At 42.3% G+C, this 15439-nt stretch overlaps 1 protein-coding gene across 3 annotated transcripts in view; it reads right to left on the bottom strand.

Moving 5' to 3' along the window:
* Positions 1-15439, bottom strand: part of LOC309415192 (polyadenylate-binding protein-interacting protein 1) — a gene marked incomplete at its 5' end in the record, with an annotated part of 40784 nt that overhangs the window by 18440 nt on the left and 6905 nt on the right. Inside the window, 2 exons of one of the 3 annotated variants that reach the window (XM_082012639.1) lie at positions 5920-6101; positions 8640-8871. In XM_082012639.1, the coding sequence (XP_081868765.1) occupies positions 5920-6101; positions 8640-8871 (414 nt within the window). Of the gene's footprint in view, positions 1-5919; positions 6102-8639; positions 8872-15439 lie in introns of those variants that run through there. The other 2 variants (XM_082012640.1, XM_082012641.1) reach the window with 2 other exon arrangements.

Here is a 15439-nt window from a genome sequence, read left to right as displayed (position 1 = left end):
ATATCAGAATTCTCAACTGATGTACTATTTAACACGAAAAAGATCTAAAATATATCTACTGTAATGAAAAATTGAGCTAAAAAATTTAAACCACTTTTTCTTTACTTAGCGGACATAAATACATTGATCAGGTTTATAATTATATTTACCCTCTCCCTACCATCCCTCCCTTAACGAGGAGATATCCTTTACGTTCTGCCTTCAAAATGCCTCGCTCTTTCCTCTACTGTGAGGCAACATGGATCTGTGAAAGATAAAAGCCCTGGATCTGAACTGTGGGGAAAGACAAATACACATTGCTGAAAATCAAGTATTGACATTAATTTCACAACCTGTGAAGAATGTGTGGGTAAAAATGCAGATTTTTCCAAAATTCTTCCAAGACCCATGTAGTAAGGGTATGCAACTTAAGCTAATGAGGGACACATCAATATAACACATGAATATAACAGAAGAAAAACTAGAAAGATTTCATATGTTGTTTAATTAAGTAGAATATTTGCTCAGTGAATAATACTGAAGACAAAGTTACTTAATGTGGCCCACCAGAAATAGGGAAAAAAAATATGGGTTTAAGGAAATGGCGGCAAATTGTTAACTACTCATAAAGATAAAGCCTTCAACAACCTAATCCAAGTTGGTTTTGCTTTGAGTTGAGGATTGGACCAGAGGAACTTCAGAGGTCCTTTCCAACCTAAATTATTCTAAGATTCTAACGGTTTGGAGCTTATGAAGCAAAGAATAAAAGCTAACAGGCCTCTGTGTAACTTGCTAAATATTCTATTTCTCTAAAGGAAATAAACTTTTACTAGGCAATTTCAAATAGCCCAGTAAAAGTTCTGTACAATAAAGTTAAACTATTTTGTTCCACAGAACTATGACATTATTGTGCATAACTGCATCTTAGTCACATGCAGCTGAACTAGCATCTCTTCAAACAACCTGTTTGAAAAGTCTCCAGCCAGGCTGCAGGGGATGTGTGGTGGTGCATTCCGTGGCCGGCCCCCCCACCCTTGCTCCTGGAACTCTCATCAAGTCTTGGCCTTGGTGCAATGAGTTTGGCAGTTAAGAGCCCCTTGACCATGCCAAGCACTCTTGTGTAGCTAAGGTAGGGAATGTTACTGACCGTCCCAGGACTATCAGTTGTGGGAGTAACTAATCCTTCCCTGATAGCCCCGGAACATATTTTATCTAATCGTGACTCGGGTGGATCAGTACCAGTGTCACTGGAATTACTGGCAAATGATCGTGGCAAGGATGGAAGTTCACTGATGCCTAAAGTCAATCATCTCCCAATCCTAGAAACAGCAGTCCCAAGTGAGACCCTTTGAGCTCTCCTGGACTGCAGCGGGCTGTGACCAGCATCTCCCTCTGAATGGGACACCTTTCAGAGCTCGTGAACTCTTAAGTACGCGATAAGTTCGGAGGACCGTCGCTGAAGACTGGCATGGACCTAGGCTGAAACCCTCGCTCCTTGAGGCTCAACCCTCACCCGTTGAGAAATGCAAAAGCATTCAATGTGAGTATTTCACTGGACCCAAGGGGAATTTTTAACAGGTACCTTTCTATATCTATCTATCTTTCTATATATCTATATCTGTGTGTGTGCAATTTGAGAACTTTAAGTCTTTAACTAAGTTGTTGTGTTAAGCTTAGTTAGAAAATTATATAACTTGTGATTTACCTTAGTGTTAATCACAAGTGATAAATCACATCAACTCAATTCTGACTCAATTTCCCTGTGTAAATAATTCCTCCCAATCCACGTGTAAATCATTCTAACCTAATTTTAATTTGGTTTCTCTTTTGTATGCTTTTTCCACATTGAATAAGTAATAGAGTGGGCCTTGCCATCAAATTCTGTTAAGTCACAGTTTTTACAAATTTATATTACAATCATTTGCTTTCTAATACCTTTGGCGGTGATTCTTTAAGCAGCCTAAACCACTCATTCGCGACAGGATGCAAATGCTGTAGCTAGTTGTCGTGGTTTAGCCCCAGCTGGCAACTAAGCACCACACAGCCGCTCACTCACTCCCCCTCCCACAGTGGGGCGGGGGAGAGAATTAGGAAAAAAAACCTCGTGGGTTGAGATAAACACGGTTTAATAGGACAGAAAGAGAGAAGGAAACAACAATGATAATACCAACAGAGGAATGTGCAAGAACAAGTGATGCCCAATACAGCGATTGCTCACCACCCAGTGATCGACAGCCTGTACCCGAGCAGCGATTTCCGCCCCCCGGCCAACTCCAGTTTATGTACTGGGCATGACGTCGGATGGTAGGGAATATCTCTTTGGCCAGTCTGGGTCAGCTGTCCCGGCTGTGTCCCCTCCCAGCTCCCCGTGCACCCCCAACCTCCTTGCTAGCAGGCCAGCACGAGAAGCTGGACTGTCCTTGACTGCTCAGCAACAACCCAAAACATCAGCACATTATCAACAATTTCTCATCCCAAATCCAAAACACAGCCTCACACTAGCTTCTGTGAAGAAAACCAGCTCTATCCTGGCTGAAACCAGGACACTAGTAAAAGAAGCTGCTCTTTCTGACAGCCATGAGGTTGTTAAGAGATCCTTATTTAGCAGAGGGGAAAGTATCTTCCTCTCAGCCTCACCTGATAAAAATTCAATCTTGGAGGAAATTGTCCTTGTTCTGGAAGGGGCTCCAATCCCATTTGGTATATTGGTGTCCCTGTATTCATACTCCTCTTCCCATTTTGTAATGGCTAAACACAGAGGCTAAACTCAGCACCACATTCATCTACCTATACTAAATATGCAACTCCAAAGGCAGTCTAGGATTTAGTAACTATGCCAGGGAACAGAACAAATGGAAGAGAAAAATTAATAATTAAAACATTATTATATGTTGTATATTGCTAAATTAGTAACACTTGATACATAAAAAACCTAATTATATTTAGTCCAGTAACGTCTAGACATAAACCACTCATGTTTCTCACTGGCAGATTTTAAGATTTAACAGCACCACATACTGTATCAACTAAGAGAAAGTAAAGCAAATTCCTCTTGGTTATTTTTAAACAGTAGTTGGCTAACAAGAAGCTATAAGTTTACACATTCATTACAAATTTATGATTCAAAGCCATGAAAGTCAACTAGAACGTTTCCATTAATTTCAATGATTTCTCAGGCAGGCCAACACTGTCTAATCCTTCTCCTTTATGTTTGATAGCTATAGGATTGGATCCTGGATTATTCACTACAAAAACCCAATAATCACTAACTTAAAGGTAATAGATTTGCCACTCTTCTACTAAGAATCAGTTCATGAGTTTAAAGACATAACAATGAAAAGGCTAATTAGGTACTAAAATCCCTCTGATTTACATAAAGATAAAAACCAGAAAGTCTATAGAAAAGATCCATGAGCCAAATCTGTTCTCAGGCTCTGTTTCAGTACACGTGCTAATTACAACTTTCCTATACCTGAGAAATATTCACATTTCCACTTAGGAACCTAGTCACCATTAATTTATCACCGATTTGATTTTTTCAGACTTCTTAGGAACAAGTGTTTTTTTTTTTCCCCTTCAGATTATACGTACTCAACAATTTTACAATAAAGTTATTGCAAAATTAAGTACAAAGACTGTTTCACGTACAAAATCACCTATTCATGTTGTATGAGATTAAGTGGCACCCTCATGCTTGGCTAAAAGTATAAAACCCACCACTGAGGCTGCTTAGCCTCCTTTCTGAAATTAGTTGGAGAAAGAAAAAAAAAAAAGAGGCAGGGGGAGATTCCACTTAAGATAATACAAATCTCACTCCTAAAACTATGAAGTGAGAACATTATGCCCTTCTGATGAAGTGACAGCCATATTATTCTCATATATCCATGCCAGAGAACAAGTCTGATCTTTCCTACTGGCAATCCAAACCGAAATCTAGTCACCAGTTCTACTGCAGACATCCACAACTTCCTATGGGACGGACAGCTGTATGCAAACAGAGAATCCCACAGAGGTCTTTCCCCCCGGAAGTCCCGGTAAAGTTTTTATGAAAATTCTAGTATGCCTTGGATGCTGTACCCCTTAAAGCATCTTCACAGGTAACTGATAGTTTTGAGTATCAGAACTAACTGGAGATTAACTAACCTAATAATCAAGTGTTATATGGACACACATAGTAATTACAGTAATGTACAATCAAACAAGGAATTTAACACATTATTTCTAAAACAATAAATGCTTAATAAATAGCAAAAACAATGCAAGTTTTCAGATCTAAAAATCCCAGGGAACATTCTAAATGAAAGCTAAGAAGTATTAATTCTAAGTCAGAAAAACAGAAGTTTCTCAAAACTTTGTTTTGATTCAAATTTTAAAACTCATGGTGAAAAATCTGTGTAATAGTAAAGTGTGCTAAATTCCTTATTTTTATTGCAGGTGAACCCAGTTTATGAAATTAATTCAGTCTTAAAGTAAAAACCAAAAAAACCCCCAAAAAACTAAACTTTGTAACAGTGAAGGACTAACAAGTCTGAAACATCACTATTCTATGCCTAGTATACTCCGATTAGATTAGGGTCCCTGCAACATACTTCCAAATGTCCTAGGTTTTGCTAACATTTTAAGTTATTTTCATTAATAGATGAGTCACTTATATTCATAGCATATTCCTACAACATAGCAACCAGGAACTCCCACATGCTTGTATGTTTTTGCAAAACAGCTGAAAAGCAACATTGCTGGCCTCAAAACTTTGTAATTGTACATATGCACACGTATGCCATTCCAAATGGCATTTTTTCTTTATTTATAGAAAACATGTAACATGTACTGGGGAAAAGTAGTATTTTTTTCCCCTAGATGATTAATTCACTGAAGCATGTTTGTATTGGCATTTGTCAACAGTTGTATACTGGCTATGGGCTTGTATTATCAGTGACAGTGATTTTATTCAGTAAGCTGGGAAAGCTGGTAACATCCAGAAAACATCTATTTTATTGGTGAGGAAAAAAAAATTCAAAACACCAAACCACCATGCTTAGCATTCAAATCAAGTATTTTTTCTGTAAGTTATTCAAAATTTATTTGTTTCAGTATAATTTTTTTATCACTTAATTGTATTTGTAAAAGTAATAGTTCCCAACTACTTATATATAGTACCAGAGTTTGTCTGCTTGCATAACAAAAGGATATTCCAAGAATTCACATAGATCTTCCCTGGAGTAGAATTACTGTAGCAATAATATGGATGACAAGGGGAGTAGAAAATAAGAAATACCAACTTTTATTACGTGATGAACCTACAATATTGATCTGAGATTACCCTTAGTCTGGCTGCAAATATATTTCATATTAGGTATGTGGGTAGGTTAACTGCTAGAGATGAGCCCAACCCTACTTTTTTGCCCTTTGGTGATACAATATCACTGAATAAGACAGAATAAGAGACACATGATGGTACATAAAGTTAGGCAGTCATGGCCAATCATACCCATAGCACAGTAAATTTAGGAGAGTTAAAGCCTGTGCTTAGAAAAGCTTTCTCCCATACTTGCTTCAAAAACCTGTGAAATCTGAATAAAAGTGCAGCTAAGCTTTTACTTAAAATGCAGTGCAGATGTAACTACAACAGAGGCAGTCGCCAAAAAGACAGCTTACTGTGATGTTGGGTGTAATCAATGCTTGGTGTAATCAACATAGAATATTATCATCTGCATCAAGGTTTAGCAAAATATCCCACACTAAAGGCTCTCACACATAGCATAATATTCACTCATTATCACTTAACATTCTGACTGCGTCTCTGGAAGTTATCATCCAAATTTTAGGAATCTCTTCAGCAAATGCAGCATTCGAGTTATCTGATACACAAGATCTCAATAAAATTGTTAATTTGAATATAAATAAATTGGCACATACTAAGAAGAGAAGATAAACACTCACTGCGAAGTTCTGATTGAAGTTCTGGTTGTATCCTGATGGATAAAACTCAGGTGCTTTAACAGACAACTTTGACATTACCACAGGAGCCACAGCCGCCTGAGATTCAGCCATTTCCACTCCAGAATCAGGAACTGAAACTTTATCTTGTGATCGAGATGGAATTCTTGCCTGTTGCAGGTGTTCTGAAAAGTTTTTGTTAACAGTTTTTCTTAGAAATTGCTAAATTAGTATGTATTCAGACAGAATACATCACTTTTAGGACTTGAAATATACTTTTACTTATACTAGAAATATACTTTCAAGTATACTTCAAATATAGTTTTTATTGTTTTTTCTTAAATATGGATAAAGTTTCACTTTAGCAAACTCTAGATGCCTTTCTACGTGACAGAAAGTGAACGCAACGTTCATGTGAAGGTGACCAAAAAAAAAAAAAGGGGGGGGGAGGGGGGAGAGCCCTCTCCTCCCCCATGAAAACATGAGCTAACCCGAGAAACTAGTAAATCTTATGATATGCTTGCTGTTTTTGTGGGTTTTTCATAGATTTCAGATGCAAAGGCAAGACTTTGAGGGTCAATAAACGGAAGACATCACTAATTTTTAACATAATCCTGAAAGACACTTAACTATCATTCTCGTATACCATTTGCAAAAAAATCCAATGAAACACTTTTTTAAGCCACATTTTCCAAATCTATATTTATATATTAGCTCCTAAATTTATTGAAAACAGAAACTGATATTGTCCTGGTTTCAGCTGGGATAGAGTTAATTTTCTTCCTTAATAGCTCGTATAGTGCTGTAGTCGGGATTTGGGAAGGAAAATAGTGTTGATAACAAACTGATGTTTTCAGTTGTTGCTAAACAGTCAAGGACTGTCCAGCTTCTCATCCTGGCCTGCCAGCAAGAAGGCAAGGAGTGCATGGGAAGCTGGGCCGGGGACACAGCCAGGACAGCTGACCCAAGCTGGCCAAAGGGATATTCCATACCACACAACATCATGCTCGGTATATAAACTGTGAGAAGGAGGAGGGGATGATGATGTTTGAAGTTATGGCATTTGTCTTCCCAAGTAAATGCTACATGTGATAGAACCCTGCTTTCCTGGAGATGGCTGAACACCTGCCCGCCAATGGGAAGTGGTGAACGAATTCCTTGTTTTGCTTTACCTGTTAAACTGTCTTTATCTCAACCCACGAGTTTTCTCACTTTTACCTTTCCAATTCTTTCCCCATCCCACCGGGAGGAGGGAGTGAGCGAGCAGCTGTGTGGTGAGGAATGGGCCTGTGTGAACCTCATGAGGTTCAACAAGGCCAAGTACAGGGTCCTGCACCTGTGTCGGGGCAACCCCCAGTATCAATACAGGCTGGGGGATGAAGGGATCGAGAACAGTCCTGCCAAGAAGGAAATGAGCTGGCAATGTGTGCCCGCAGCCCAGAAGGTCAACTGTATCCTGGGCTGCATCAAAAGAAGCGTGGCCAGCCGGTCGAGGGACGTGATTCTGCCCCTCTACTCCACCCTGGTGAGATCCCACCTGGAGGACTGTGTCCAGCTCTGGAGCCCTCAGCACAGGAAAGAACATGGACCTGTTGGAGCGGGTCCAGAGGAGGGCCACAAAAATGATCAGAGGGATGGAACACCTCTCCTATGAGGACAGGCTGAGAGAGTTGGGGTTGTTCAGCCTGGAGAAGAGAAGGCTCCAGGGAGGCCTTATTGCAGCCCTCAAGTACTTAAAGGGGGCTTATAAGAAAGATGGGGACAGACTTTTTAGCAGGGCCTGTTGCCATAGGACAAGGGGTAATGGTTTTAAACTAAAAGAGGGTAGATTTCGACTAGATATAAAGAAGAAATTTTTCACAATGAGGGTGGTGAAACACTGGCACAGGTTGCCCAGAGAGGTGGTAGTTGCCTCATCCCTGGAAACATTCAAGGTCAGGTTGGACGGGGCTCAGAGCAACCTGATCTAGTTGAAGATGTCCCTGTTCATTGCAGGGGGGTTGGACTAGATGACTTTTAAAGGTCCCTTCCAACCCAAAGATTCTATGATTAGTTGCTGGCTGGGGTTAAACCACAACAGATATCTGAAAAAGCTAACAAACAATGGTTTACGTTATAGTTCGGTTGGGTCTATTTTTTGGCAAACCTTTAGACCAGAGTTAAAGAGTTCTTCAATAAGGGGAAGACTGAGATCATCTACAGCGAGATTAACAAATGGATAAAACACACACATACAGATGCGCAGGCACATAAAGGGAGGGATGGACAGAGAGATGTTGCAAGCAGGCTGTAACACAACATCACACCTTTACTTGGGCACAGGCCCATAGCCCATAAACGTGACAGCTCATCTAAGAAAAAATGAGTTGCCAGGCACCCTACGCAGCTCATCTCTATGCAGTGCTGAGAGGCACCAGGCAGGCACCCGGGATGCCCGGAGTGCTGGCCCTCAGGCCACGGTGACCTCTCAGCACATAGGTGCAGGGGGTGGGAGAAAGGACACGTCCCTGGGGTCAGACTGTAGGGAGGTGAAAGGAGAAGCCCAAGGGCTGCATTCTCAGTAGGACGGCGAAGGGGATGACGGGGGTGTCAGAATAGCAAGCAAAGCAGGGCGGTGCACGCAGAGAGGAGCGCGGCAGGCTTTAGAGAGCTGCTCCCCGACACCTTCGTCACCGGGGACCTCCAGAAGGGCGAGGAAGGAGCCTCTACACGGTGGCCAGTACCTGCGTTTCCGGTGCCCAGCGGCGCCGTCTTCGGAGACCGCAACGGTTCCTGCTGCGGGAAGAGGCCGCCCATTTTGTGCTGCTGCTCGGCCGATCCTGAGCTGTGGGAACCACCGCTCCTGAAGCGGGCCCCACGGCCACTCTCCAACGCACTCACACTGCTGAGGAGAGCAGCACCTCCTCGACCCAGGCCCCGGCCAGCACCTGGAGCTCGGTCGAAACTATCCGACATGCTCGGGCCGGGGTAGCTCAGGCACTCATGAGAAGGAGCCAGCGACTCAATCCCCCTTCGCCGCGGCCCGAGGCCTTCACTTTCAGTTTCACCCCCACACGTACCACCACGATGGTCACGACCCAGAACGGCTCACAACGCCCCCTCGCGGCCTCGCACCCTCGCACCGCCCGTCGCCATAGCAACCTTGGCGCCGCCAGGGCTTAGCACCGCCCGCCGCCGGTGTAAGAACGCGGCCCCTCAGGCGGCCGCGGCTCCGCCGCGCCAGGTGTGCCCGAGCCGCTACCGCCCGCAGGTGTGGGTCGGGCGGGGTGTCCACGAGACCTGCCACCGTCGAGGAAACCAGCTCGCCTGCCATGGGTTAAAGGCTCTCGCCTGGTTTTCGGGCCGCGTTGCCAACCCCACGTGTTCAGAACTGATGAGTCAGCCCCCCCCACCACCAATACAGGATCGACTTCCAGCAAAACACAAGCGTGGGGTTTATTTGTGTCGGCAGCCGGTTCTGGGGCCTTAGGATGTATTTGAGTCACATCTTCCTCAAAAATCACAAAAGCTTGGAAATGGCATTTTCAAAAAGTCAATATTCTCTTGCAATTGATTCCCTACAGGAACAAATAACATGCTGTGACCGTAACAGGAACAAGATCGCAGCTACGCATGGTAGGAAACCTGTAGCTAAAGGTGTCTGCTTTTAAAAGCATCATGCCACACTGTGCATATACAGCTGTTTTCCACAAAAAAGGGCTTTGTGTGGAAAAGCTGCAGGCTAAATTGTAAATTTAAGCCAACAAAGTTAAGCCTCCAATGTGACTATTATTGTACCGTTGTCCCTAAATCAGGGTTCTTTCACCCAGTGTGCAAAATGCCAATCAACACACTGAGTCGAGATATTGATTTATTACAGAGTTGTGCAAGTCTGGATGCTAGATGAAACTAGCACATCTCAGTTAACACACAGAAAATATTTATACATTTCAAGGAACAGTTATCAGCGTTTTAAAAAGTCGGCTCAGTCACCCTTGTTCCCATTGGTTCTCGCAAGCCTCGTCTCCACTTAAAGTCACAGCATCCTTCTTTTTTTACTGCGCATGCTCAGTGAGGAAGGGGCTTTTGTGAGGAGGGGGCTTTTCCCACCCAGGGGCAGGTTTCTATTATGCCAATCATATGTTAATTAGATGTTAATTAGGATAGTTCACTCAAGGTTCAGTTTTAATCATGCTTTTGGCTGACTATTCTAAACATACTAATTAACCACACAGTTAGTTCACTCATGCTTTGGGATGTTCCCTCCTTGAAGGACAAATGTGAGGCAAAATCGAGATTAGAAATGCCTTCATTATCCAGTCCTGACTAACTCAAGGATGCCCATTTATGCATATACATGTGTACATATGATTTACATCTGTGTCTAAATCCTCTCCAGGATGTTTCATTTTCAAAGATGAGGTCTGTAATTATAAATCCCTCAACTAATCATCCTTGACAGTTTCCAAAAACATTCTCAAGGTTCTAAAGGCTACATGACTGGCTTAAATTCTAAGTACATGATAAGATAATTGCAGTTTGAAGACAACACTGTGACTGTAAGTGGAGACGAGGCTTGCGAGAACCAATGGGAACAAGGGTGACTGAGCCAACTTTTGAAAATACTGGTAACTGTTCCTCGAAGTGTATAAATATTTTCCATGTGTTAACTGGGGTGCCCTAGCTTTGTGGGCCTACCACCTAGCACCCCACTCTGTGCAGATTTGGAATAAACCGATATCTCATCTCTGTGTGTGAAATTGGCTTCTTGCACACTGGGTAACAAATCCGCCTTTTCGGACAACAGTTTTCTGGCGACCTAGATCACACCGCCATAAGGACTTGCCCGGATCAACTTGCTGTGACCGGCGGGGAGCTGTGGACCAATTAGACTCCAGTGCACACAGACCTCTTGTTTGGGGACTCTGTCGGGCCATCTCCCCTGCTGGAGTGGTAAGTGACACAAAGGTGCAACGCTTAAATTGAGATATCAATTAGTAGGATAGCAAGGAAAGAAAAGAGGATTTGGTTTATTAGTATTGTTGGTATTAGATAACTTTGGTAAAAGAGCCAGCATTTGGTATTGGTATTTGGTTTGGTAGAACTGATCATAACATACACATAGATGACTGCGTGCTGAGTGTATGAGAACATAAGTAAAGGACTTTAACAATAATATGGGGACTGGTCTTTCCTCTGAAGTATCTCCTTGCTGTCCTTTAGGATGCATCCTTAAAAATTGGGGTAAATTTGGTGGGGATCACTTAACAAAGGAAAAATTGAAACGCTATTGCATGCAATGGTGGCCAGTGTATAAATTGGAAGATGGGGAAAAATGGCCAGCTATGGGAACTCTGGGATATAACACTATATTGCAGTTGATGTTATTTTGTCACTGAACAGGAAAATGGGATGAGGTCCCATATGTAGATTTTTCACATTACAAAATGATTGTGATGTTAGAAAAAAATGTAAATTAATGGAAACTGATTCAGGAGCTATAATGATGTTGTTAGAAAATGAGAAAACCAAGAACGAAGAGAGGTGTTTTTCTGCATGTAGCATTGTGAAAAAATGCTTAAAACAGAATAATGAGGAGGATGTGCAGTTGTTGGTGGCTGGTGCTGTGGACAGAAGGTGGGATGATGATGTTTCAAATGCTAGTGGGGAAGTAGGAAATGGTCAAATGATAGGATCGGAGGGATTTAGTCCGAATGCAGGAAGAACTAGGTCTCAGCAAGCCCCTGTTGTCCAGGCACCACTGAGGCAGGCTGTAGGGCCCATGGGAGCGTCTGTCTGGGTGCAGGTTCCTTTTTCTTCTTCAGATCTAATGAACTGGAAGGAGTTGGCTGGGTGTTATAGGGAAAATCCAGAAAAAGTTTATAGAACTATGCAAATGATAATTTTAAATCATAATCCTGATTGGAAACATATGCAAGTTCTGTTAAAGACGTCGTTACTTCCTGAAGAAAAGCAGCTGTTTTTTGAGAAAGCAAATGAGGAAAATAGAAGGGTAAATACGAGGGAAGGTCCAGAAAGATTTATGCCCGAAGAACAACCAAGGTGGGATCCCAACACAGAGGGAGGGCATTTGATGACCACACAATACCAGCAATTGATATTATATGGAATACAACATGGAGTACCGAGACCTAAAAATATTTTGAAATTATATCAAGTAACTCAGGGCCTGACTGAAGATCCATCAGCTTTCTATGAGAGATTATGCGAAACTGCTAGGAAATGGACTGATTTGAATCCAGAAGTAGAAGAGAACAAAACTATGTTCAATATGTTATTTATCGGACAATCGGCCCCTGATATCTGAAAGAAATTACAGAAGGTTGATGGAGTTTCAGGAATGTCCATTTCCCAATTAATTGAAATATCATACAAGGTGTATAATAATAGGGAGGAAGCAGAAAAAGAAAGCAAGCAAAGGGACAAGCAAAAGAATAGTAAGCTGCAAGCAAGCTTTTTGGCAGCAGCTATAGTCCAAGCAACCAATCAGAGAGGAAGAGGTCATGCAGTGAGCTATAGGGGAAGGGGTTGTGGGGCGAGTTGCAGAGAAAGGGGTCGTGGAAGGGGATTTAGTCCCCAACCCACAACAATGATCAATGGACCCCTAGGATCAAATCAACGTGCATATTGCCGGCAAGAGGGACACTGGAAGAGGGAGTGCCCTAAGTTGAACTGGCAGAATGGCTCCATGCCAGTGCAGGTGCTGGAAGTGGATCTGTTAATGATGGGAGTGAAAGATTCTGATTGACAGGGACTGGGGGTAAATATGCCAATCTCCCCAGCCAAACCCCTGGTTCCAGTAGAGCTGGGGAATGAAGTTATTAATTTTTTTAGTGGATACTGGAGCTACGTACTTTGTTTTGAATTGTTGTAAGGGTTCTGTAAGTAAATTTTCTATGCCAGTGATTGGAGCCATGGGAAAGCGAGAAGTAAGGCCTTTTTTTCAACCAATTAAATGTGAAGTAGGAGATAAAGTTTTAACTCATGAAGTTTTGTATATGCCAGAGTGCCCCTTACCTCTCATGGGACGGGATTTACTAAATAAATTAGGAGCACAAATAACCTTTGATAAGAATAGAATTCACATTCATATCCCACAAGAGAATGCTTGGCAGGCACAAGTTGATCTGTTACAAGAACCTTCAAAAGAACAAGAAGAACTGAAAGAACGAATACCAGCAGAAATTATGGATGCAGTAGTCCCCTTTGTGTGGGCATCAGAGAAACCGGGGAGAGATAAATCTGCTGGACCAGTGAAGGTAGAGTTAAAACCAGGAGCAAAACTGGTAAGACAAAAACAATACCCCATGAAGTTAGAGGCTTGGATTGGATTAAAACCAATAATCAAGAATTTTCTTGAGTATGGACTGTTGCGAGAGTGCCAATCAGAATACAGTACTCCAATTTTATCAGTAAAAAAAGCCCCGCTTGCAGGAATACCGTTTGGTTCAGGATTTGCGGGCCATCAATCAAATTGTAGTTGATGTGCATCCTGTGGTGCCAAATCCATATACCTTGCTGACCACAATGAATGATTCTAATGATAATACAGGAAGCCTGAAAATTGACTCTAGGAAAAAAAATCACTGTATATGTGCCACATGCTGTTATATCTGTTTTGAAACAAAAGGGTCACCACTGGTTATCCCTGAGCCAGATGTTACAATATCAGGCTATATTACTTGAACAGGATGATGTGATATTAAAAATGTCCAGTGTTTTGAATCCTGCATCCTTGCTACCTGTTAACGGAGAACAAGAATTAACACATAACTGCTTGCAGACTATTGAGCAGGTATATTCCAGTCGAATGGACTTGAAAGATACCCCCTTGGAAGATCCTGATTGGGAGTTGTATACTGACGGGAGTAGTTTTGTAATTAAAGGAGAATGAAGAGCTGGATATGCTGTCATGACTTTGGACGAAGAATTAGAAGCAAAACCCTTACCAGTGTTAAGGGAGAAGCCACTGCCTGAGCATTCACACACCAATCAAGGAGTCGCGCACACACACCACCCGAGACTTTAACTGCTAGGACCAGAGTCCCTTCGCAGTGGGCGACTCCAGTGAGCCGATGGGTGCCCCTTTCGACTGCTCACACACACACACTCACTCTCAGGCGCTTCCTCTTCCCTCAGGCTCAACCCCAGGTTTCCCGAAGCAGAATCTCTGACATGATGTACGCCAGACGAATTTATTAGGCGGTACAGCGGTGTAGAACAGCTCAAGCTGGGTGCCTCTGGAGAGGGATGCTGAACAAAAGAATCTCTGGGCAATTATACCCTTCCAGTCTAAGTTCCCCTCCCCTTACGAGACGGTTCGGTCCAATAGTAGTATTTGGGTCTGGCATCTCCTTGTTCCTCATTGGATCCTTTCACTGTCTCCAGGCGGGCTGTTCTTTTTCTTTTCTCAAGGAGGCAACTTCTGCTGATGGATGTGCCTATCTTATCTTTCTAATTTACACCAGTTTTGGGGCCTCCCCTCATGTAACTAAGTAAGAGTTCGGTATAAGTTCATCAGTACCTAGGTAAAAGATCACAGCTTGCGGCCTAAGGCTTTTTACTAATGCTATACAATGGATTTCGTTTGAACTAGGAAGTGACTCCTATAACACCAGCTAATACATCAGCTCAAAAAGCAGAACTGATCGCTTTAATCTGAGCCCTGGAATTATCAAATGAAAAGCGGGTTAACATATATACAGATTCAAAATATGCTTTTGGGGTAGTGCATGCCCATGGAGCAATTTGGAGAGAAAGAGGACTATTACTCTCACAGGGGACTCCTATAAAATATAGTTCTGAAATTATGAGATTTTTGGAAGCGGTCAATAAACCTAAAGAGGTAGCAATAATGCACTGTAAGGCCCATCAATCAGGATACACCGATGTTGTCAGAGGAAACAAGGTGGCCAACAAGGCTACAAAAAGGGCAGCACCATTGATATGGATAGGAGCATTGGTTCCAGAGAAATCACTGAATGTAGAAATCCCTGAATACGGCCAAAAGGAGAACAGGTTAGCTGGGTTACACAAATGTACCAAAACTGAGGAAGGATGGTGGATCACTCCCCAAGGACAATGCATAGTTACCCCTTCAGTAATGAAGATATTGATGGAGAAGACTCATAAGAGCACTCATATGGGAGTTGATGCTCTGATTGAAGCCATAAAGAGATATGCAATTGGGGTAAACATGGTAATAATTGCTAAGAGTATTGTACAAAGGTGTGAAATTTGTCTTAGAAATAATCCTAAATTCCAAAAGAAACCCCCTCCAGGAGAGGTAAGAAAAGGTATAGTACCTGGGGAATACTGGAAAATTGATTTTTCTGAATTACCAAAGTGTAATGGATATAAGTATCTATTGGTGTTAGTGGACACTTTTTTGGGATGGCCTGAAGCTTTCCCGTGTTGAACCAACAGGGCATGGGAGGTGGTTAGGATATTGTTAAAAGAAATAATCCCAAGATCTGGGATACCAGAAGGGCTCTCCTCGGATCGAGGACCCCACTTTGTTGCA

The sequence above is a fragment of the Phaethon aethereus genome, assembly GCF_964289735.1.
Source record: "Phaethon aethereus genome assembly, chromosome: W".
Classification (NCBI taxonomy): Eukaryota; Metazoa; Chordata; class Aves; order Phaethontiformes; family Phaethontidae; genus Phaethon; species Phaethon aethereus.
Note: the sequence above shows the minus strand (reverse complement) of the source record. Positions and strands in the feature narration are given on the sequence as shown.